Below are 26,210 nucleotides of genomic sequence, written 5' to 3' on the forward strand. Positions count from 1 at the left end.
AAAACAGGAAACAAGAAGAAGGTTTTTCCACTTTTTTGTTGTCAGTTTTCAAAAGTATCATGATTTTAATAAGTTTGACTAATTTTTAATTCATTATATGACATATATCATATGATTTTTAAAAACCAAAAACTAAAAAACAGAAAACCACAATGATGCCACACCCCTAAGATTTTTAATTCACTTTTCTCTTTGTTTTTTAAATGATATTTTCTTAATAAAAAATTTTATTACGGAGTACAATTTAATAATCAAGACATCTAGATTCAAACTAGGGCCTTTTAGTTTTCTTGCCACACCCCGTTGTCGCTACACTATTAGCAACTTTCAACTTGATTCCTATATATCTTATTTTGGGTTCCTCTTTATGCAGCTACATTGCCTAAGTGTCACCCCTATTTTATAGTGTAAAGAGGGTGTTCCCGTCGTAGGGGATCCTTCTCCTTAGATGCTCATGGCTCTTTAAAGCCTAGGACTTTACACTTGTTAGGGTGTATTAGGATTTGAATTTCTGACTGTTTGGGGGACCTTGAATTAGAAATGATTCTATCATACACGCTTTTTTGCAAGGAACAGGTAGGAGTCGCCAATGAGTTTTAGGAAAACCCATAAACCTCGTTCATGCCTTTCTCCCAAGTAGAATTCAAGGGATATTTAACATGAATCATAAGTTTACCCATGCCCAAATTGGTCTACATAAACCAGAAATGAGTTCGGGAGCGAGGGTACCAAGATGAAGTTCCCTTTAGAGGGGAATCGCGATCCTAGCCCTAGTGCGGCCTCTACTAGCTCTTCTTTTTGCACAATTTCATCACCAAACAATATATGCAACGTGATACCTAAAATTAAGTTAGTTGATTTTATTTACATGCATTAATCATATAGGAATTACATTACAAAAGTCGTTATTCTTATTTAATCAATCTCGTTAAAAGAACAATAAAATAAACAATATTCGCCTTGTCTTAAGTGATAAAACAACAATTAATTATCAAATTCTAGTCTTAATTAACGAAAAAGCACTATGTGAATTAATTAATTAAAAGTTTGTTTAAAGTGATCAAACAACACTAATTAATCAATTAAAATTATTTAAACAATAAAAGAAAAGTGATTTATCTAAGTGCTCAGGAAACTAACCGTTCTTCTATGAATGCTTAGATCTCCGTCTTAGATGTTTATGGACCTTCTTTCTTCTTTGTACCTCCAAGGACTTCAATGGATTCAATTAGGGTTGGAAAGTATTTGGGAAGAGAGAAGAAAAGTAGTATGATAGTAAGAGGGTTTGAGAGATTAGGGATTTCAGAATTTTAGGGTTTTTATTGCTGATTTTTCTGTGTGTTTAGAGCTGTGCGAAGACCCCTTTTTATAGGCGTAGGAATTTCGGTTTAGGGTTTTAGAGCCGCGCCGTCAGGTGGCGCGCGCAACTCATAGAGTCGCGCTCGAGTGCTGTGTGCATCTCAATGAGTCACTTGCGCCAGGCGCGCGCAACTTATTGAGTTGCGCTGGTTTGCGATTTGCCTTATACGAAAATGCGTTTTTAAAACTTCCATAACTTTTGATTGCAAAGTCGGATTTAGGCGTGTGAGATGTCATTGGAAATCTCTGGAAGTCTACTTTCCAATGCCGTTAGAATTAGGTCAAAAGATGTTATGGATCAAAAGTTATGGCTGTTGGAGTGCAAGGGTGTCGGTTTTGGGTCCGGTTTAGTGTTTTGATCATAACTTCTTCGTTTTGTCTCGAAATTGGGCTTTATAATATACCGTTGGAAATCTCTTTGAAAGGGCTATCCATCTTTATAAGCCTTGCACGGGAATTTTATGGTTGGTTTATCTATTTGGCTCGGTTACCAACAATGTAGGTTCCATTGGATCCAATTATTGCATTTGACGCATTTGGGTCCGTTATTAATCAAGTTTAAACATGTATGAACATGTTTTAGGATTAATTATTAATCGGACAAGGCTCTAAGATAACTTGGTCTCAAATATGGGTTTTAACCTACTTCATAATGCTTTTCATAGTCTATAAACACTTCAACTTTGATCTAGCATGAAGAACAGGTTTTTGTAACATCATCGCATTTCCTTTACGGGACAAGAGGCCAAAAAGTAGGTGTCTACAGTTAGACCCCACTTTGATCGAGTTTAGAATAGACGATGATCAAAGTAGTCAAGGAAATAAATCCGAGACTCATTCTGCGAAGTTCTCTAAGGATAGAGAATCTTTCAGTAATGTTTAAGGTTGTCGAAACAATCCTTGGTTCGCTAAGTGTTTGAAACAAGTAGCTATTAAGGCTAGAAAAATTTTTCTCCAGTCTTAACGCGCTAAAGAATCTAGATTGATCCTTTGCAATTGTAGAACACTTTTACAAGTAAAGGTATTCTGGGTGATGTCAAGTCATGAGAAGAGATCGGTTTTAAAAAAGAATAAAAGGGGATGATTTCTTCTCAATCGTGTCATCGTTGGTCTAAAGTCCCTCGATATGTCATTGAAACTTTAGCCTAACTTTAACAAAGTAAAAAGAATGAAAAGGTGTTTTCGATATTCGAATCGAAAAGGGGTCTGGTATTCGAGCCGGATATCCACAAGATAGAAATACATGTTTCAGGACTGGAGGCATATATCCAAATCAAGTGAGAGAGAAGAAAGTCAGCAACTCTCTCAGCAGTTTTGTCCACAGGATGAGTACACGTGTCTGGGGGCACATGACTACATGGGTGCGACATCGTCTCGTCGCTCTTTATACAGGGGGTGGACGGACACCCTAACTGTCCGGTAAGCTAGTAAGCTCACTAACTACCGTATTTGCTTCCATTCAAGAAGTGCCTGTTCCTGAAGGTTCGGCGCGCCTATCGACTCGTGAGCTAACGCCTACAGTAAATAGTCTACCTTTTAGTTCCGAGAGGTAGATCTCACAAAGCTTGGGCTGAGGTGAAATTTTACGCAACACCTACACCGTACATGGTGAAATTTTAGAACCACAACATGTTACTTCCTAAACCTTGTAAATGGATATTATATTATATAAAAAAAGATACTTATTTAACGGGTGGATGGATGGGTCGGGTGATGGGTTGGATGTATCATCACCCGAAGCGACCTGATGTGTCACCTGACTCATCCATGATTAGATTAATATGTCACCCGCTTAAGTTTGGGTTAGGATTTCATCCGTATATTTGGATCGGATGGATGAATATCCATTGGATTTAGATGATATTCGCACCCCTAACCTCTAACAATCCCTCTTCGCCTTACCACCTTCGGAAGCCCCCTCCCCTAAAATTGGTCTCCCTCCCAAGTCTCAGCCCCCCATCTCACACTTGGAATCGCCCCCACTTGGCTACCATCACCCCCAAAATCGCACCTCACCCCAACCTTGAAAATTAAACAACCCCCATCCTTCCCACTCCCCAGCCTCGAAACCATACCCCGTCCCCTTCCCCAGCCTCGAAACCCTACCCCTCCCCTTCCGCTGTAACACTATCAGGTCAACATGAACCAGCTAGTAGATATATACCTTTCTAGGCCCTATTCTGCACGGATTTGCTTTGGTACCCAAAAGGCCGCTACTAGGTAGATTAGAGGTATCAACCACCATATAAGGATATCTTTGTTCTCTTCAACTTTCGATGTGGGAGCGACATTGGCCTTGGCCTTCCTAGCCACAACTAGGCCTTGCGCCCACGTTTGTGGTGTGCAAGGCTCGTCGTTTTGCTTGACATTATTCTTTCGTCTATTAATCCTTCGAACCAGTTTGACGTTTAACACTTAGCTGGATTTGAATTTGACGCTTTTAGCCCAAATACCAATGTATTGATCCAAATTTCATTTATAGATGTATATGGGCTTTTCGGCTCGAATTCGTCTTACGGTTTGATTTCGTGCTTAGGGTGTGAGACTAATTATATTATTCTTACTAATTAAGATTAAAGCGGCATCTAGGTAGGCATTTCAATCACTTGACTTCACTGATCGAATAATTAACTCTGTAATTAATTAGAACCATCTATTAGAATAATATACTTGTTTGAAGGACACTGCTCTTTCACTTTAATAATTCTCGAGGCTACACCCCTTTAATAATTCTAGAGATCGTTGACTCATATACATGGTCTTGAATCATCTATGATAGGAATAAAGGTACGAAATTAGGCCATAAGACTAATTTCACCGCCTTTACTAGGTTCTTTTATGACATGCGATTATTTGTAATTAAATAGAATTGCATCTAATTGTTCGATTTCCAAACTAATTATTGTTACGTTTGTTGATGCTAATGCATATGCATAACAAAATAATTAACTATTGTGATTATGTTGTTAAACATCAATATTAAAAGGGATCGTAACAGGTTTTCCAGAATTATCTTGTTAAACGTAATATTCAAATACTGGTCTTATTTAACAATCGAAGGTGATCATAATATTGAAACAATAAGATCACCATACATAATAATGTGAAAAATGTCATAATAATATATTTAGTTGGTTTTTCATATAAGACGACCTTTGATTATCTAAAAATAACACCACTCTTGGGGTGTATACGCTCTAAATAGGTTATAACCATTGTAACTTGTTTGACGGGTTAAATGTGGCACATATAGCTAGCTATTTGATTGTCTGACTTTTTTTATCCATGTTTCTTATAATTTAATTTTAACTAATCTATTGATCCTATTATTTAACCAATGTTAATCCATATCACACCGGTCGAGGCACACATGCAAATTATTAGAAGTTTGTTTATTTTTTTTTTAAAAAAATGTTAAATTAACCTTAAATTTTAATCCTTAAAGAATAGATTGATCCTCTGAAACCTTAACCGATCAATTTTCCCTCACATGAATCAAGGCACACAAATTGAGGTTTTTCTAATAACTCTTTGCGAATTTTGACCTCAAATTGACTCTTAAGGATTAAACTAACCACAAAGCATTATATCAAGCAATTTCTCAGTATGCAAATCAAGATGATTTGTGTTCCATGGATTTACAATGGGTTAAAAAGAGTTAATCAAGGGCTAATGGCTTAGTTGAAATTGTAAAAAATTAAAATGATAAAGCCTAATCAATCAAATAGCGACATGTGTCACACTTAACATGATAACGGTGATATTATTTTATTATTATTATGATAAAAAGGTATCCTATACATGGAAGACCGACCAAAATTTATATTTTAAAAAAAAAAAAATTTCTAAAAAAATTGTAAAATCTAAGTACGTCTCAGCTTTTTTTTTTGTTTGTTGTTGTTGTTGTTTGTGCCTTTTGGGATACTACGATCTTAAAATGCAGCAATGCGCATGAGAATCACCTACAAAATAAAGAATATTTTGGTATCAGAATATTCGCCTCTAGCATTCAATTTAGTAACGTGAGAAGTAAATTTTCGAGAGAAAAGGTGAGAGCTCTTTGGACTACACCTTAAATTATGCAATGAATGTAACTTGTCCCATCAATAAATGATTAGGGTTATTGGTTACACATGTATTGTTATGGAGAGCATGATACAAGAGTTTTACGAACTAAAAAGGTACACCATAATTGGTTGCTCTACTCGTGAGTGACCCGTCTCTCAGGGTGTGCCGTTTCACGTGGTTATATAACTTTTCGTGAGCCATTGAGCTTTTTATCATTCAGGGTATCTTTCAAATGACACGTGTTAATTTGTTATTGGCCTCTGATGGCTAAGCTGCATGCAACGTATCGGTTGGTTGGGCCACTTGATAGCCTCTGATTGGTCAACTTGGCTGAGTATTTTTACCCAAACAACAATTTCGAATAATGTCTTGTCTAAGAAAAATTTAATCGTTAAAGTTTCTATCTTGTTTACAATGGGAAAAATCCGATGGATTGTAGTCCTCATTCCACCGAAAGTGACAATTCAGATACAACTACTTTTAATTTAAACCGCTGCATAGTTGTACTCATAGACGAAGTCACCTTAAGATAACATCAAAGAAATTGCCCCCACTAGTAAATAAATTAGTACTACTAGTTCAAAAGCATACCTGAAAAAGAAAAAAAAAAGTTGAAAAAAGGAAAATTTTACAAGAATAATCCAACCTTTTGATGGTTCTCCCAAAATAATCCAACCTTTAGATTAACCCTGAATAATCCTAAGTTTACCTATTATTCTCTCCTAGCAAACCTGTTTTACCTGCAACCGGCTGAATAAGTCTAAATTAGATTTTTTAAAAAAAAAATTTTCCCTTTTTTTTTCCTCCTATTCTATCCTCCTTCTTCCTCCTTAGTTCCAAGACCTGACATAGTGACATCAATGGAGGATGGATACCCACCATCCTTTAAACACCACCACCACCCAACAACCTCCCCCCAGCCACTCTCTGACCCCCCTGGTTTGCCGCCGCTCCCACCACCGGCCACCAGTGACACACCACTCCCTTTCCCCGCCTCCATCACAACCTCCGCCACCACTTACCCCACCACAACCAAACCCAGACCCAAAACCTTTCCTCCACTAAACCCGAATTCTTTCCCACCCAAAACCCGAAACCCCAACCCAAAACCATTAAACCCTGTCCCACCCGAAACCCGAAACCCCAACCCAACCTACCCAGAAATCGATTGCGCGAAACCCCAACCCGCACCATTGTCCTTCTCTTCTCTCTATTTTTCAATTTAATTTGGGGCTGAATTGGTTATGGACGTACATTGTTGATGTTGTGGGTGGTCGTTGATGTTGTGGGCGTCGTTTGCGGTTGAATTGTGGGTTGGTACTTGGTAGTTGATGGATGTTGTGTTGAGTGGTGATGTTGGTGGTGTTGAGGTGGTTGTACCGTAGTCCGTGGTGGTTGTAGGTGGTGGTGAGTGGCTTAAATTGTTTAGGTGGTTGAGGTGATTGTAAGTGGTGGTGAGTGGTTTAGGTGGTGATAATGGAGGAAGGGAGAGGAGAGAGAAATGGGCAGCAAGGGGAAAGGAGAAAGAATTTTTGTTTTGTTTTTTTTTTTAATTTCAATTATTTTTTATATTTTTTTAATTAAAAAAAAATTGGCTAATTAAGAAGTGCCACGTGGATGGTAACCGGTCATAATGGGTAAGGTGACCTGCTAGGGTTGCTAGGAGAGAATAATAGGTAAACTTAGGATTATTCAAGATTAATCGAAAGGTTGGATTATTTTGGAAGAACGAGTGAAAGGTTGGATTATTAGTGAAATTTTCCTTGAAAAAATAAGAAAAACTTTGCATTAAATTAAAAATCATCCCTAACATGCAAGGAAAGGGGGAGAGAGAATTTGTATTTGGTCAAGGTCCTTTTAAATTGAGAAAGCTCTTCTCAAAATTATTTTATTTATTTATTTTTTAAAAATAAAAAAATCTAAAATTTGGTTTCAACTTTCAAATGCAGAGAATGGAGACTGATTTGCGGCGCACAACCGATAAAATATGGTCCCCACCATCATCAAAGGTAAAAATTAAAATAACAATTTTATTTTAAGAATAATTAAAAAATTAATTTCATTATTTTCATTTTGGGAATTACTACGAATTTACGATTACGCCACCGAATCTTCTCTCTCCTCTTTCCCGACAATAGGAAAGAAAAAGAAGGCTGCTATGCTTATGATAACACTGTTATTTAGACAGAGAAAGTAAGCAACTAAACTTAGAGAGAGAAAGACAAAAATTCAGGGGAAAAATCAATGAGATTTTGACAAAAATGGCGGTTTTCTAGGGTTTCATTTGCTCAATTTTTCTAGGGTTTAAATTCAGCTGAATTGATTGATTTATTGAAATTATTTGAAGCTTGTTGATTGAATTTTCCATGGAAATGCCTGGTAGAAGATCAAATTACACCCTTCTAAGTCAAGTAGACGATCATTCAACGCCGCCACCGCCGGCGACGGCGGCGTCTAAGTATTCCGGCGTCGGAGGAGAGAGAAACGTGTTTCCGGCGTCGATCGGGTTGCAGAGGCAGAGCAGTGGGAGTAGTTTTGGGGAGAGTTTGTCGGATCATTACGTGCCATCGATCTCGTTACCGGCGAGCGATCTCGATGGTTTAAGCTACTTGCAGGAGGAGAGAGGGTCGAGGAAGAGGGCGGCGATTGACGGTGGCGGCGGCGGTGGTTGTGGCGGAGAGTCGTCGTCGTCGAAGAGCTGGGCGCAGCAGACGGAGGAGAGTTATCAGTTGCAATTGGCTTTGGCTTTGAGACTTTCTTCGGAAGCTGCGTGTGCTGATGATCCTAATTTCTTGGATCCGATGCCGGATGAATCTTCGTCTCGGTTGTCTTCCTCCGAATCCGCCGAGTCCATTTCACATCGATTTTGGGTAATTGTTTTATTTTCCTCCATTTGGTTGTATTGTTGATTATTATTTACATTGTTTGTAAGCTTGTAACTAAAAATGCGGCTAATTTGGAGTCATTGTTGTGATTTGTGTTGGTTGGGTGAGAATTGGTAACTTAGGTGACACAACTAATTGCTTTACGAGTTTACACTTCGTGTTCTTGAGTTCATAAAATGCGGCATTGGGTGGGTGATTGTGTTCCTCTTAGGTCTTGTATTATTTTCACCGGTTTTAGTTTTGACAGAGAATTAATAAGGCGACACGGATAGACAACTGCGGAATTTTAACCAAATTATGTAGTTAAGCTCCATTATCACGCTTCTTCTGGGTAGACCCTATAATAAGTGGAATCCCAATATGCTGATTTGACTCTATTGGTCTTTGAAAGCTATTATCTTTCTCGATGTGTTTGGTACATGTTACTTTCTAGAAATTATTTTCCAACTTATATTCTTTGTGGCTTCCTTAGCGGACTCATGTAAATTTTGGATATTGAGTGCAATGTGAGTTAAGGTTTAGGGTTTCACATACAAGGAGGCTCTTATTTCATCATCTCCTATAATCCTTCCCTTCAGTGAACTTATAGCAATGAACAATGTTACTTGCACTCTTCATTTCAGCTCTAAGTACCCCATGTTGGATCCTTGGATGTGGGTGGGACACTTAGACACTTTATTTTAGTTCAAAGTCATGGAAAATTTTTACAAAATATTTGGACAATTGGATCCCGTGTCAGACATGAATACCTATATATGAGTAGCATAAGCAATGAATATCAAGAAAATAGTAGAATTAGTAGAAAGTGGGTCCTTTTTTTTTTTAAGGTGTGTAAGATAAAGTTGTTTATGGTCATTTTTATGTTATGAATTGGATACTCCATATTTGAAGATGAAATTGGGGAAGAAGTTGATAAGCTCAAAAACAAAGGAAGATAGTAAAGTGATTGCACTTCTAAACTCCCAAACGCCTTAGTTTAAGGCATGAGGCGCAATCGTGGCACAAAGGATCCAAGTGCAAGGGCAAAACGCCATTGGCTTCCTAAAGGGCCAAAATTCTATAAAATCATTTCTAGAACACATTTTGTACTCAATAAAACATGATACTATATCATTAATGTATAAATTGGCATTAGGAAGCGTAATTTGGTAAATTTACTCCAAACAACAAATGTACTTAGATTTCAAGTAAGATAGAAAACAATTTAGTTTTAAAAAGTGTGCCTTAGGCGTGCCTAAGGGCAAGGCACAGGTGAGAAAGCTGGCACCTTAGCTCTATGAGGCTTAAAGACCTACAAAATGTGCATGCCTCTCCATTTACCCTTTTTTTCTAGGCTACTTCTTGTGTCTTTGTGCCTTATGTTGTAAGGCGTCAATAACTAATGTGGGATAATTTTTTACCACGTGACTTTGTGATGATCATGTTTACTTTAATTCAGAGGAGAGAGCAATCCTATATCCCCTATTTATTTGAAGAACCCTTTAGGCCTTTAATAAACTAATCTAAGGAGGGGCAATATGGTAGTGTAATATTATAATATGGTAGTGTAATATTATCAGGTTATTAGTCTTTAGTTTTAGTTTAGATAGAGAAAGGGAAAAGGAAAGGGTAGACAGAATTTGGATGAATGTTTTAGAAGAGTTTTGACCTTAAGTCTCCAATAGGAGAGTTGTGACCTAAACTCTTTGTAAACCCTTTAAATTGACTCCTCAAAATCTTTCATTTTTTTTTTTTGATAATCGGAAGGTGGCTGTTTTAGGTGATGTCCGAGCACACCACAACCACTCTGATTCCATTTGTAATAGACTGAAAGTAGTACTAGGTTACGCAAAATAACATAAATTTAAAGAGAAAGAGATTGATTCTTTGATTAAAAAGGTTAGAGCTTTTTACAAACTACTCCTTCAATCCCCTAATATTTGCCCCATTTTCCTTTTAGTCCGTCCCTTCAAGTTTGCTACATACTAACTTTGGTTGTAGGGACCACACCTTTACTCTCACAACCACTACATTAACCCCAGAAATTTAAAAAAGTAACTTCACCTTTATGGGGCAAAAAAATAAAGGATGAAGGGAGTAACAACTTTAGATTGGGAATTTTCCTAATAGTGACTTAGGATACAACTCTCCTAAAATATTCATTCCAAATTCTGCTTACCCTTTCCTTCCCCTCCTCTGTATTTATACTAAACAAAAGATTATTAACCTAATAATGCTAGATTACCCATATTGCCCCCTCTTAGGTTTATTATTACAGACCCTAGCTATTGGTCACATAACCCTTTCATAGAGTTCTTTTTTTCAACTTTTTAAAAAGAAATTAATATATATGAAGTATATCTTTTAAATAAATAAAGTGTGACTCTAAGGTTTGTGCCTTTGCCTCTCGCCTTGCATCTTAGCTTCAAGGACTTTTGTGCCTTGCACCCTTAAATACCTAGGAAAACGCACAATCAAGAAATAATTATCTTAAAGGTGGAGAGAAAAACAATCATAGTAACTCTCGTGTTTTAATTAAGTGTATCATTTACCTTATTTGGCTGAATCTAAATAAGTGCATGATTTCCATGATAGTCAAACTTCCCTTAACATTTTATTATCCCTTTCCTCCTACTTACCCCACTTCCTATTCTTTCTTTTCTTCTCCCTTTTCAACTGTTCTTAGAGGTTGTTTGGCGGCCTTCTAAAACTCTAGTACTCCATATTATCGTCATATGCTTCCTCTATGCTGTTGATAAACACGACTAATTTACATTCGGTGAACGCACTCCTTAAGAAACTTGGCTCTTTGAGTCTTATATGGGCGGCTTATTCTCTATTGAAACATAATTTTCTTCTTTCTTTCATATTATCCAAACTAAATGAACTAGGAGTCTAGGACTTTAATAAGTTGTGGTTGTCAATATGGTTTATTTCTTCTCTGGTATCTCCTTTGGCTATTAAGCCTTCATTTTAGGTCTTAATAAGGCATGTAAATGTCTTATTAATATAAAGGTTTCAACTTGTACCATTTTGTGTCAAAGGTAATTAATAGAAAGATACAAGCATTCGATTTTAGCTTTTCACACCAAATAAATTAATGTAAACTACATATAAGAGGGAAATTCCTAATTTATCTGTTTGATCAACATATGTAAGTGAAAAATGTCATTGCCATTAGTTTGACATGGATCTCAATGCATGTATCAGTATTGTACAATGTGCTTATTGACTTAAACAATGCTTATTATATCATATACAATATGCATATTACCATAAACAATATTTATCGTATTATATACTAACTTTGTTTCTATTTGATCTTAACATTTACTATGTGGACATATTTTAAGAAATTTGGTGAGTGTGGGTGTAAGTAAAAGATGGTTAAAGTAAGAGAGAATATGTAAGATAACGGGTGAGTCAAATGCATAGAGTGAGTAAATAGTGAATAATTGTGGGGTAAGAGAAATAGTGTAGTAAAAAGGGTTTGGCAAATATGGAATAAAGTGGAAGTGTTAGAGAACTTTTAGAAACAGACCAAAATGGAAAGTATTAAGATAATATAGAAACGGAGTTAGTACAACATATAGAATATAAATTTGTGTTTTTCCATTTTGCCCTTGTATATGTTTACTGAATGTATCTCATAGATAAAATAGGCTTTCCTCATTTCTTGAGGAGTTGAGGAAGCCTTTCTTTGGATTTTGGACGATACTCTCATGATTTAACCCCACATGATAGATCTTTTAAATCTGTATTCTTGTTACCCAATAAGAAAGGACATGACAGATAGTCCATGTGCTTTCTAGCCTTTTGGGCTTTCATTTGGCTGAAGAGCGGCTGCTGCCTATTCAAGTCATGTGTTGGTTTTGTGTAATATGGGTGAAAATGAAGGTGCTAGATAATGACATTTAATTTTGTTGTGTAGTAGGCAGCTTCTTTGATTGATTTCAGAATAGCTGTTTATTTGAGTTTGTTACTTGGGAATGTCGATAATTAATGAGACATGCCATCATTGGTTGCATGCAAATCTCTACTGTAATAGCAATTGGTTTTCATTTTTCATGAGTAAAACCACTGGAATATTATGTGGTACTTGGTGACCCATCGGTTGACTTAAGGTGGTGCTACTGCACCTTCTGAAAATAAAAAGGCCATTGTAGCCTGTAAAGCATTATAGTTTGCATTTGCAGCTGTCTGTTAGTATTAGTTAAGATTGTCACTGCAAATATATATGGACTCATTTTTGTATGTTTATCGCTTGTTGAGCTTTATGTATTTCTCTCTCTCTTTTTTTTTTTTTTTTTTTTTTTTTTTTTTTTTTTGACAAGAGCTTTATGTCCATTGTCCACCTATTCATTCTCTACTTAAAATTTTTTGTGAGAAGTTTCAATGACAAAACGACACTTTGTATATTATGCTTGTCATAGCTTTTGAAATTTCTGTTATCACAAAATCAGATATTCTTTTTAACTCATTAAATTGGAAATTTTGTACTTTTGTTAAAATCATTGTTACTAATTACTGCAATAAGGATTTGTAAATTTGTGTGAGTACTCACCAGATGTGATTTGTTATCAGGTAAATGGCTGCCTCTCGTACTCTGATCAAATTCCTGATGGATTTTATCTTATACATGGGATGGATCCTTATGTTTGGACGGTGTGTGCTGATTTACAAGAGAATGGTCGCATTCCTTCTATTGAATCACTTAAGTCCGTAACTTCTGTAAATGAATCTTCACTTGAGGTAGTTTTGATTGATCGGCGCAGTGATACCACATTGAAGGATTTGCTGAACCGGGCTCTTGATATATCCTGTAATTGCATGACCTCTGATGAAGTTGTTGATCAGATGGCAAAGTTGGTGTGCAGCCGCATGGGGTGAGTTGTTATTGCATTTCTTTGCGTCATATGTCCAAAAATATGGAAGCCCACTCGTTCTGACATATTTTGATCTTACATTAGGGGAGCAGCTTCAACCAGAGAGGAGGAATTGGTTCCCATCTGGGAGGAGTTCAGTAATGGTCTCAAGGATTGTCTGGGGTCTGTTGTGCTTCCTGTTGGTAGCTTATCTATTGGCCTATGCAAACATCGTGCTTTGCTATTTAAAGTATGTCAATTGCTGTTAAATAAACATTGTTACTTTTACTGTTTGATGTAGATTATAGAAAGTTGCCCGGGACAGCTGTGAGCATGTTACTACCTTTTTCATCATTTTTGTCTTAATCATGTGGTGACTTTTTTGCTGTGTCCCCTAGGCACAGTGGGTACAGGGAATAGCCTGCAGTCATGAGTCAGTTTACCTGCCAACTTAAGTTTAAGTGTATCTTCATGTGAGTTTATCTCTCAATACCGAGGCTGGGCTTTTTGAATGAATCACACAAGCTTCTTAACTGCTTCCCCCCTATGAGTTGTACATTCTTGGGTCTGAAAGATTTGTGTTGTTTATCTGCAAGTTGGTTAAATTCTTTGTTCAAGTACATATTCTCTTGGTCGACATCTTATGACGTATGGAGTTGAGTTCTGGTTCTTTTGGTCACTGTAACTTGCTACTTGCTGAGTTGCTGCACTATTGCTGACCTGTATTTAGTGTATGATGTGGACCTCCTTTAATGTGTATGGTCAGTTGATCGCTGTAAGTTTATGCACAATTGGTGACCTCTATATAATGTATGATGTGAAATCTTTTACTATCATGCCCTGTGTATGATTAATGTAACATGCTACTTGCTGCACATTGCTGACCTCTCTTGTGTGATGTAAAAGTCTGTATTTTAATTTTTTTTCAAAATTATAATTCTCTGTTAAATGATATATTTACTTTATGTTTCTTTTGCTACCGAAGGGCATGTGAACATGTTTTATCATCCTTGCTTTCAGGTCCTTGCTGATTCAATTGATTTGCCATGCCGAATCGCCAAGGGCTGTAAATATTGCAATAGAAATGATGCTACCTCTTGCCTAGTACGGTTTGGACTTGACAGGTATGCTCATAATAATTTTTGAGTTTATCATAATGGTAACTAAATATATTTCTACTAGTCACAAATTCACATTTTGTAAGATTGTGGAGATTTTGGACTAGATTATATGGCTTATTATACTCTTAATTGCTCATATTTATTATGAAAACGTCGATGGTCGTTTTGTATGGATTAAGGGTAAGTTGGATATAACCCTTTCTGCTATTAGTCACTGGGGTAGGGAGGTTTTGTAAATCTTATCCAATTAAATCTATCTAGGGTGAGAGAGGTATTGGGATGTTGTTTGTATTGTCAGTACAAGGATGTTAATGGAAGTATTTTAAAATTTCTTTATCAAGCATCTATCCAAACTATTGGTGAAGCTTATTATTTTGATCTGGTAACGGCTTAAATGGTCATTTTTTGTCTATTTCAAAGCCTACTCCCTGCTAAAGAGGTTAGTTTCTTTTCATTTTTGGGGCTAGTGCTACTAGGGTAAAGCTGTCATCCGTGATGAGTGTCAGACTGTGTAGCTGTCTTGTAACTGTGCACACAGAATTTATCTATTAATTTTTTAGAGTAAAGCTAAGATTTTTTTTGGGAATGGTAGGGGATGTGCCCAACAGGCAAACTTGTGGCTCCACCCCTGTTGGAAACTGCCATCTTACCCAAAAAAAAAAAAAAAAAACAAAAAAAAAACTGCATAGGACTAGTAAATTGTGCTGCATATGCATATGATTTTACCCTTTTTTTTTTTTTTTTTTGTGTTTTTTATTTTAATTTTTTTTTATATTAAAAAAAATAGAGATGTGGTCTTGATGGAAAGATGAAGTCTTGTTGGCTAGCTTATGTTAATACTGGAAATCCCAAGCTCCCAAGCTCCTGACTCACCTTGTATCTGCATGATAATGCCATTCTTTTATTTGTTTCAGGGAATATTTGGTTGATTTGGTTGGGAAGCCAGGTTGCTTATGTGAGCCTGATTCCTTGCTTAATGGTCCATCTTCCATATCGATTTCTTCACCATTGCGCTTTCCACGATTTAGAACAGTTGAACCTGCCATTGATTTCAGGTCACTGGCCAAACAGTATTTTTCAGATTGTCAATCTCTGAATCTTGTATTTGACAAGCCTTCGACAGGTGATCTCTCTTTGTCTCATGTGATACTCAATAAAGTTAATGAGTTATTGTTCATTGTCTTTACTGTCTAAACAGTTTAAAAGTTAAAACCATATGACAAAGGAACCTGATTTATTAAGTTTTTCTTGATCTAAACTAAAAGATAACTTATACTTTACTTGTAAATGGTTATGTGTGCTTTTTGAATCATAAAAAAACTTGCATCAACTTTGTACTCAAATGATGGTGTTATTTTCTTAATGAAGAACATTGTGTAACCCCTGATCCTACTACTAGCACGTGTCGATATCCTAACTGGTTGGTGGTGACTGATCCTTTAATACTATTGGTGTTATTTATCGTTATTGTTGTTGTCATAGCCTTATACAATCAAGAGTTTTCTAAAGTTTCTAGTGAGTTATTACATTTTTTTGCTTTCTTGTTGGGAAAAGGTAATAAGTTTTGATTTAAGGATGCAACCTAGATTTTATTTCCCTATATTTCATATCTCATATGTGTAGCTCTCCCATGTTCACTCTAAGCTTGTTATTGGATAAAATTGATCCTGTTCTCTTGATATTTGTAAGGTCCTGATGAATGATCATAATACTATGAGTTAATTTCTTCTAGTTGTAAAATTGAAGAAATTACAATAACGAGATTGAGGGTGGTGGTTTAGAAGTGGTAAAATTCAAGTTCTAATTGCAGAAGAGAATAGATTAATTCAATTTTAGCTCTATGAGGAAGTCAAGTGGGGGTATAGTAACGATAGTAAGTGTTTAAATACCTTGGATAGATTTTGCCGGAAAAAATGATTAAGGCTTAATCCACAGGATCAAGTCCGGATGGCTCAAATGAAGAGCAACAATTGGGTTATTGTGTGACTGTAGCATACATGTGATGTTAAAAGGAAAATTTAATTGGACAACTATCAGACCAATGTTGTTAAATGGGTCAGAATGTTGGGCATTCAGGAAGCATCAATTAGAAAGATAGGAGCAGCAGAGATAGGTATGTTGAGATGGATATGTGGCTGATGATATGGGGAGGAAAGGTGGGTTGCAGACATTGAGGATTAAATAAGGGAGAATCAATAGCATTGGTTTAGACATGTAAGGTGGAGATCGAAATTCGCACCAGTAAGGGAAGTAAAGGGTGTGGATCAAGGTTGGAAGAGGCAGGGAAGACCAAAGATGAATTGGATGGAAGGAGGAAAGCAGGACATAAATAAGTTGGGTTTGCATGAACATTTAAGTGATATAACATTGGACAGAAGGGAAAGGAAGGGGAGTATCATGGTTAGCGATAAATTATTGGTTCATGTAGCCTATCCCATCAATGGAATTAAGTCTTCAATTGTTGTTCTTGTTTTATCAACCTTCAAAACAATAAAAGAGAAGGGTTGCCCCCTATCCTGCTTTTTCTAGCTGTTTATAATGTCCTTTGCTGCATGATAAACTGATATAGTGGTTACAGGATTGTTATTGGCATCATATTCTAGCATATTGGTCTTCTTCTCACGCCTCAAATCAATCAAAACTTGTATCTTGTTAGTAATATTAGCATGCATCTTACATGTTGAATTTCTTCGCAGGTACAGTTGTAAATGAACAAGATGCAGGAGATCCAATGTATCTTAAGCAACTTGCTAGGAAGCTTCCTGATGCAAATAATCCTTTACCAAATGACCAAGTACATTCTCAGTTTGCTGGTCATGATAGAGAATCCCAGTCTTCTGAATCTAGTAGTCCTCCACAAAATATTGGAAGAGTACCTAACGCCAACAGAGAGTTCCTTCCATCAAGATTTGTTCCTCCTACTAGACAACGAGTGACCCAGCCATTCACTGATTCAACGAGAAATTCATCAAATGATTTTCGGTTTGAGGCTAGTCAGCTAGTTTCAAGTAGAAGTGAAGCTGCTCTAGACATGGATGATTTGGTCATCTCATGGGGCGACCTTGTCGTAAGGGATAGGATTGGAGCAGGTATCTCTATCATTTAACTTTCTTGCTTTAGCCTTTATGTATCTTGTGGAAATTATTAGATTGGTTTTTTATACCTCTAATCACATATATTTGTCTCTAATAGTGAGTGCATTTTGTTCTCTGGTCTTTGTGATATCGGTTATTGATCTACCTACTTGCATCTCCAGGTTCGTTTGGAACTGTCCATCGCGCTGAATGGAATGGATCGGTGAGTTTAGCTTTCTGATATTTGTTATGACATGGTGTTCCATGGTGAATATTTGAAATATCTTCCTGTCGTTTTTGTTAGATCTCAAATGGTCTGGCATTCACAATTGGTGGAAGTTAATTTTTGATTCTGTATTTGTTAGATATTGTTGTAGAGACATTTCCTTTGTTCTAATATAAAGGCAAGAAGCAAGATTAAAATTCAAAGGTTTTATAGAGGAAAAATAAAGACGTAAGGTGATAATTAAAGCAGTGGCTGGAGATTGTATATATAACGAATATACTAGGGGAATCAGTGATATCATCTACAAAATCTTTCCTGCAGTCTAAGCAGCATTCTAGTCTTGTCTTCAAATAACATTCAATTGGTATTCCTAGCTCAGCCATGGATAATGCTCACTGCTCTTTATGAGTGGACTAAATAGCATATTAAGGTGACCTTTTTGACTTGAACAAAAGTTAATGTAACCTCCCTACAACTAAATCATAGCTTTTGGAATTTTATATAGAGGAAGCTCTTTTGATCTTATACAGACTTCGTTTTGTTAACTAAGAGCTAATGTCTCTTTGATACCATTATCTGGGAAGAAGGGTATGGCCGTAAGAGGATAAGGGCTAGAGGAGAGGGATGGTTGTTAGGGTAGTGAACTGCAAACAACTTTTTTGTCTGCTTGTAATGGAAGCTTAGAATTTGGCTTATCATTTACTGAAAAACCAGGTGTTTTACCTTTAATTTTTATGAAGATAGTGTGTGTTACTTCTGAAGTGTGTCTTTTTGTAATTTTTTTTTTTATAAAAAAAAGACATTGCCATTATTAATTCTCTTACATTGTCTAGTGAATCAACAGTTAAATTTGTTGTGTCTAAGTTGGGTATATCTGTGTTTACATCTTGCCATGATTCTCTGATCAACTTAGCATCTGAAGAAGAGTGCCATTGATGTAAAACAGTCAGATTGTGCTTTCATTGTGTCAAATCTATTTTACTAGCCACCTTATTGGACGTACTTTAACTTATGAACATATTTATAAGAACAGGACAATCGGATCAAGGTGAATATATATATATATATATACATATATATATATATATATATATATATATATATATATATATATATATCAGCGAAATGTATGTTATGCTGATCAAATGTATATCAAATGTCAGTTGGAACCTGAGCATACTAGAATGATAAGACATGTATGAGTGTCTAAATGCAAGGTCTATTTTGTGACTTGTGAGGATGCTGTGAGCACAAATGAGAGCTACCGAGCTAGTCTTTTTCTCTAAGAAAGCTAAAGATTATGCTATCCTGGATGTTCCAAGCGTTGATGCTAAAGTTGAGTATTAATGGAAAGAGATCCGAAGTTTGGGTCTTGGTGACAAGATGAAAGTCCTTGAACTATTGTACTTCATGAATCATGGCTACTCCTCCACTTTTGTAGATCCATTACAGATAAACAAAAGGTTCAAACTGTACTTAAACATTCTATCACATATAAACTTGCGAATTAACACAAAGCTCTTAAAGGCGTGTGGGATAAGCAGGAAATTGTAGAGGGTAAAATCATACATAACATAAATAAAATCTTTACATATCCTATCATATATTATTACACACCCCCAACCACCATGGGATGGAATTGTGGGGAGAAAAAAGGGCCCGGGGGGTGGGGTGGTGGTGGTGTTGTTTGTCAATCTCACTTCTACTGGGAGAAGGGTGTCAATGAGCTTACGTTTTCTAACATCTATTCACAATCCCATACTGTAACCTTTTTCTCCTATCCTTTTCCCTTGTCAGGAAGACTGTCTTTGTTAACTACAATTTTTTAAAAATCTTCGGCTAGTTCTATTGTCCCTCTCCAAGTTGCTGTATTATGTGCATTTGATGTAATTTTAGTTTCATATATATGCTCTAGATGCAGAACTAATAATGGTCTTGTGATTCATTGTGTAGGAGGTTGCAGTAAAAATTCTCATGGAGTCAGATTTCCATCCAGAGCGATGTAATGAATTCTTGAGGGAGGTGAGATTAAGCATGATGTAGCTGTTGGTCTACGTAATTGCTGGAATATGTGTGATTTCTTGAGTTTTCTGATCTATTTTAATTTTAATTGAAATATTGTTAATTAGGTGGCAATAATGAAACGATTACGGCATCCAAATATAGTTCTCTTTATGGGGGCAGTTACTGAGCCACCTAATTTGGCCATAGTGACAGAATATTTATGCAGGTTTGCGTCCTTGAAACTTTTATACCACGTTCTTTTAACATCTTTCCCGTGTTTTTCTTTATCTCCTTTTATTTCCGCACCCCCTCTCCCACCCCCCCCCCCCCTCTCTCTTTTTTTTTGTTTATTGAACTATTTGTATATGGCACTTTGATTGCAGAGGAAGTTTATACAGGCTTTTACATAAATCGGGTGGCAGAGAAGTGTTGGATGAGAGGCGGCGTTTGAGTATGGCTTATGATGTGGTATGCATGCTTAATCTCCTTTGCTTCCCCTCATATCATTTTTTTTTTTTTTTTTTTTTTTTGGGTAAAATAAGAGGGAAAAAAAAAAAAGAAGAAAAACTATCATGCATGATTCTCTGGCTTTATGACATGTTTGTTGGCACAAAAATGCTCTTTTTAATATCCAAAATTGCTCGTCTTGTCACTAATTGTTGGCTCTTCAACTAAATAACTTTCTGCTCTGCAGGCAAAGGGAATGAATTATCTTCATAAGCGTAATCCACCTATTGTTCATCGGGATCTAAAGTCTCCTAATCTTTTGGTGGATAAGAAATACACTGTAAAGGTAAAGTTGCTATACACCCCCATCCCCTCCCTAGGAGCCTATCCTTCTGTGTGAAGACTGAAGAATAGAGTTGTATTATAGTGCTAACTTTTGTACAGTTAATGTAGCAAATAAAGGTAAAGTTGTTGTGCACCCCCACCCACCTCCCTTGGGGCATCCCTGTGTGCAGAACTGCGGACTGAAGAATAGAGTTGTGTTGTAGTGCTAACTTTTGTACAATTAAACACCATTTATTGCTTTTGCAAAATGCTGGATCTAGACTTAAAACCTTAATGTTTACGCATCAATTAATTTAGCATTTCCCCCTTTTTCAATGCTTACTGCTATTGTGCTTATATAACTTGTCTTGCACAAGGGCATGGTCGCGTGAGGGGATGGTAATAACTAATAAGTAGGGGAATGGGTTTTCAAACTTTTAATGATAACCTAATTCCTTGGCAATTGAAACAATTACATTGAACTCTGAACATCATTGTGTATTTAAGGACTGTTCTAACTCTAAATGTCATTTTGTTTTTAATGGTTCTATGTAAATTCCGCACTATGGGGTAGTCTTGTGACTAGAAGTTCTTACAGAGGTGGTCAGTGATTAAAAGTCCTAATCTTTTTTTACTATGGGTCATTCGTACACAAATGTTTTGTTTACCCCTTTACACGTAGTCTAGTTCTGTCAATTGCTCCTAGTTATCTATTTGTAGCTTTTTGCTATTTATTTAGCACACTATATATTTTATGGGTTACATTATGTTCTTTGCAGTTGACTTTGCATATGTGTCTTGTCTTCTGTCCTTTTTTCATAATTCTTCATATGCTCTGTTTATAGCTTTATTGTCTCTCACTAAGCACATCGGCTCTAATTTTTCTCTTACGATTACATTTACTTGTTCAGGTCTGTGATTTTGGCCTTTCGCGTCTAAAAGCAAATACTTTTTTGTCATCAAAATCAGCTGCAGGAACGGTAAGCTCTTGTGATAAATGGCATGGGACCAATGTTAATTTCTTTGCCTGTTCTGTGTCGGTGAAGTTATGGAATGAATTTGTTGTAAACTGAATAATTGTATTGAACAGCCTGAGTGGATGGCACCTGAAGTTCTCCGTGACGAGCCGTCAAATGAGAAGTCAGATGTCTACAGCTTTGGTATAATATTGTGGGAACTTGCAACATTGCAACAACCGTGGAGCAGCTTAAATCCTGCGCAGGTGATCCCCCCCTCACCCCCCTATTTATATATTTTTTCTCTTGTTTCTCTTCTTGATATAAATTTTGTATTTTTTTTACTGATCTTTTTTTTTCGAGTTTCCAAAGTTGTATGGGAAATGCTACATAAGCTATGTTGTTGCTCCTTCAATGATAAATCTGGTATGAAGATATTATTGGGGATAATTGAGGGGACATTTGGTTCTCTTTTTCAGGTAGTAGGTTTTCTATTAGATTCAAAACCACAGCTGCTGTTTGGTTCAAGAAATTTTCAATGTTTAAAACCCAAGCTCCTTCTAGGTATGGGGTCTGAGATAGGGTTGGTGGGGGGGGGGGGGGGGGTGGCTGAATTACTGATGGCCCAAATACCATATGGGTCAGATATAGAGAGAAAAAGGGGAGACTAAGAAACTCGGAGGGAGTGAGGGAGAGCATTGTTAATAATTACCGTCCATATGCTTTGTAAATAGGTACAAATTGTACTTACCCTGTTTCGACAAAGAACGGCACTTTGGGATTTTTAACTGGAAAATTCGGGGTGCTGATGGCCCAAATAGCTAATTGGGTCAGATAAAGAGAGAAAAAGGGGAGACAATAAAACTCATGGGAGTGAGGGAGAGCATTGTTAATAATTACCGTCCCTATGCTTTGTAAATAGGTGCAAATTGTACTCACCCTGTTTCGACAAAGAACGGCACTTTGGGTCTTTTTACTGGAAAATTCAGGATGCTGATGGCCCAAATTGCATAAATGGGTCAGATAAAGAGAGAAAAAGGGGAGACAAAGAAACTCATGGAAGTGAGGGGCATTGTTAATAATTACCGTCCCTATGCTTTGTAAATAGGTACAAATTGTACTTAATCTGTTTCGACAAAGAACGGCACTTTGGGTTTTTTAAGTATCTTTTGCTAGCTGTCAGTGGGAACTGAGGATTGAGTTTTAATATTTTGAAAAATTTACAATCTCTATAGTCTGAATTAACAATAGTGACATGTGTTTGGCATAAATGGAGCATCAGTTTAAAGGCTTACTTGTTCACACTAGATACTTTCTTATGAGATATGACTAGTTACTGCATCTTTGTGTCTATATGCTCTTATTCCCTACATGCACGTTCCTATCTTTTTTTGGGTAAAATTTGTGCTTTATATTTTTTTTATGGATCTTATTTCCTTAATGCACATTCTTTTTGTGACAAGTTTGTGGTTTATTCTTCTGTAGGTTGTTGCAGCTGTTGGTTTTAAGGGCAAGAGACTTGATATTCCTCGTGATGTAAATCCTCAAATAGCTGCTATTATTGAGGCTTGTTGGGCAAAGTGCGTAAAAATCCTCTATTTTTTTGTTTTTACCATGCTGTCAGGGCTTACTATGTTGTTTTGCTTATCTGATTTTTTGGTTTTCTGTAGTGAGCCTTGGAAGCGTCCATCTTTTGCCAATATCATGGATTCCTTGAGGACACTTCTTAAACCTCCTGCACCTCAATCAGTTCGTGGAGATGCACACATCATTACGTAAATCATTTGGCAGATGGAGTTTGCTGGTTTGCTCTCCTCATTCGTATTTGCAAGATTATTTTCCTGGCGAGACGTTTGGAAAAGGGTATCTGTCCATCCAATAATCCCAGGTGCGCCCATCTGGGTCTTGCCTCCTACCCTCTCTGATTGTCATATCATTTTGGCATTTAAAATATATTGCAAGGATGATTTCAGCTGAAGTTGAGATTTATAACCTAGGACAAATGAAATATTTTAACACAAGTACATATCTATGTGTGGACTGATCAATTAATTAAATTGATATCTGATTATAATTGTTGTGGGGACTGACTAAAGTGGCAGCTAATTTAAAAACAAATAATTTATGGAAGAAGTCGATATGATAAATGCTTTCAGAATATGTTACCATGTTCATATCAATCTTGAATGAAAGTGGAAATCATTTTATTGAATGAACTGTGCTGTTTCTTGTTCTTGGCCATGCTGTTGGCTGGTTATCTGTAATCTGTGAGCTAATAGACAGATCTTGGATTCCCTGTCTTAGAATCACTAGGTGCTCCAAATTGTGGCTCCAAATTGTGGCTCTGTAGTTTTAGAACATGGGCTTACATTTGAGATTGTATGAAACTAGTCAGTACCATGGATAGACTCTGTTGGATACCTCTTCTGGGTGTTATTGCATTTCAGAGTAGGATACCTCTTCTGGGTGTTATTGCATGTCGTGTGAGGTCACCACAGGGCACTCTAGATGGATCTTTGAGTTTTTGTAGAACTGAATACTTCTTTAGCTACTGAGGGGGACAATTCTTTGGCTCTTGATTGGCGAAGAATTGTCATTGTCTTTCCTGCTTTTCTAGTTTTCATTTGCTCATCTTGGAGTTCGGTCTTTCTAGTGTCACATGCATATGACCTATATGAGCTCTCTCTCTCTTTTTTTTTTAAGGAATATTTGTCAGAATCCACCTTTTAAAATGGTATGGTGTTTAGGTTAGAAACCACCTTTATTAATTTTTTTTTTTTGGGTAAAAAGAGAGTTTCTTTTTTTTGGTGAAGTAGCACCTTATGTCGGATTCCGGTATTGACGCCATGACTACTAAAATCACCCATTTCCGACACACTACCACTCGACCACCAACGCCGCCCCACCAAAACGCACCCTAATCAACCTCCTTGAAACCACTTCTCCACCATCAAATCCACCGACCCGCTACCAAAACCCACATCAACCTCCTTAAAACCACTCCATTTCCACAACAAATCTACCTAGTCAAACATAGCCACTTTTCCACCAATGAAATAAACACCATATACCACAAAACCACTCACCCACTACCGAAAACGGCCCATTTACCCCAAAATTGCCCTTATTATCTCAAGGACAAACCCTAAACCCTCCAAAAACACACTATCTACTTATTAAAGAGGAATATAGATAGAGAAAGGGGGAGGGGCATGATAGGGAGAAATTGGGGGGGGGGGGGTGATGGTGGCGTGACAGAGGAGGAAGGGAAGTAGCGGTGCTGGTGAAGGAAGAGGAGGTGGTGGTGCGAGTAGGGCAAAGAGAGAGAGAGAGAGAGAGAGAGTGTTAAAATGAAGTCAATGTTGGAAATGTGAATCAAAGCCCACAATTTGGCTATAAAGGTGGTCTTTAGCTAAAAAATTATAAATCAAGTCTTTTTTTACAGAAAAAAATTTACAAGGTCATTTCTGACCAAAACTGTACTTTAAAAGGTGGCTTTTCTGAATTTTTTTTTTTTTTTTGTTTTTTTTTTTTGGTGTGATAACAATGATCTGATACTCTAATTCTGATACCCCAACTTCTTGTTCTTAACACCGTAATTTCTATTTTTTTTTTTTCTCAATAATATTTTTGTAATCCGAGGATGAAGACCTTCGTTCTTGTAGGTTCTGAATCCTGTCTCTGTTGATGCAGGTCAAATGCTGTACATCTCTGTTACCTTGCCAGTTGAGAATTGATTTTTTTGACAAATATACATTACTCATACTACTATACTAGATGATCAAAATGAATAGTCTTCCAGTACAGTTGTCCGCCTATTCTAATCGTATCATTATGATGATTTTGTATGTAATTTTAAGCACCGATGCGGACAAGGTTTCTGGAAATTAGCATCTGAGTGAATTGTGCATAATTTGACGTAGGAACTAGATAGAAAAAAAACACTATTTTTTCTCTTGATTTTGGCACTTTAAATTTGTAATAGCACTCTCGCTTATTCTTTCATTGATGATAAAAGTAGAGTGGGAGTGCTTATGTAAATCATTTCTCAATCAGTATAAAATTTCTAACGAAGGAAGGTTGAGCATCCCAAAATGTCTAATAAGATTTGATTGCTCGTGATGGCCGAGGCTATCGAGTGTATCAATTCAGCTAGACTTATAATCTCTGATAGCAAAGAACATTATATTCTATTGTTTTTCTAGTTGCGATCAGTTTCATTGTAATGGACATTGGGCAATTAACTTTGTCAGCACATAGAAGATACATCCAAAGCGGATGTAAGTTACAGCAGCAATTTATCGTTGATTAGATTGGTGCTACAAAAGCTCAACTTAAGCTTACAAGTTAGTGAAGTTACAAATTCCTCCGATTCTGCAAGTTTTCTGTCTATGCAGCTGCTGCCTTTTCTTTTTCCGTTTATGAATACGGGATTGGTTCATTGATAAGTCCTACAATATATGCAAAGAGATTGATTAGTTCTAAAAAAGTTAGAAACATAGCAATTGAATCAAATAAAAGCTTTCTTTTGTTGTTGCAAATATGTAAATAGAAGGAATTTTATGAATATTTTATAATTTTTATACTACTAGGCGGACCCGCGCGCGCTACGCGCGCGATGCTAGTGTGAAGCGTCGCATGTTTTTCTTGTATATAATGAGATAATTTGGGGCTTTTACGTGTTAGTTTTTCGAATATGTGTTGAGTTTAGATTAAAAATCTGTATTGTTGTTTTAAATCATTGTTATTTTAGGCAATTTCTGTATTTTAGTCTCGTAGGTATTAAATCATTGTTATTTTAGTCAATTTCAGTTTTTGAATCAGGTGTAGACTAAAATACGGAAAGCTACGAGACCTATGCCAAATTTGTTGTTATCTAATTCTAGTCAATTTGGTGTTATC

General features: G+C 36.6%; 1 protein-coding gene across 1 annotated transcript; it reads left to right on the plus strand.

The window, feature by feature from the left end:
* The first annotated feature begins 7,545 nt into the window (after nt 1-7,545).
* LOC145616525 (serine/threonine-protein kinase CTR1-like) lies at nt 7,546-25,560 on the plus strand. The gene is made up of 16 exons (XM_081671263.1): nt 7,546-8,297; nt 12,876-13,177; nt 13,262-13,406; nt 14,177-14,280; nt 15,192-15,400; nt 16,974-17,366; nt 17,534-17,574; nt 19,531-19,599; nt 19,707-19,807; nt 19,965-20,049; nt 20,276-20,374; nt 21,264-21,332; nt 21,443-21,574; nt 22,794-22,888; nt 22,979-23,196; nt 25,002-25,560. Exons 1-15 carry the CDS (start codon nt 7,794-7,796, stop codon nt 23,085-23,087), a joined length of 2,457 nt encoding a protein of 818 aa, XP_081527389.1. The 5' UTR covers nt 7,546-7,793; the 3' UTR covers nt 23,088-23,196; nt 25,002-25,560.
* Nucleotides 25,561-26,210: the final 650 nt, after the last annotated feature.

The sequence above is a fragment of the Chenopodium album genome, chromosome 26 (assembly GCF_948465745.1).
Source record: "Chenopodium album chromosome 26, dcCheAlbu1.1, whole genome shotgun sequence".
In the NCBI taxonomy this organism is placed as follows: Eukaryota; Viridiplantae; Streptophyta; class Magnoliopsida; order Caryophyllales; family Amaranthaceae; genus Chenopodium; species Chenopodium album.

Bases quoted from the DNA above. Each gene is read 5' to 3' on its own strand.
- LOC145616525 (XM_081671263.1), top strand. From the start codon at position 7,794: ATGGAAATGCCTGGTAGAAGATCAAATTACACCCTTCTAAGTCAAGTA. The intron at 19,808-19,964 runs GTTTGCGTCCTT...CTTTGATTGCAG, and splicing joins GTGACAGAATATTTATGCAG to AGGAAGTTTATACAGGCTTT. The intron at 20,050-20,275 runs GTATGCATGCTT...TCTGCTCTGCAG, and splicing joins TGAGTATGGCTTATGATGTG to GCAAAGGGAATGAATTATCT.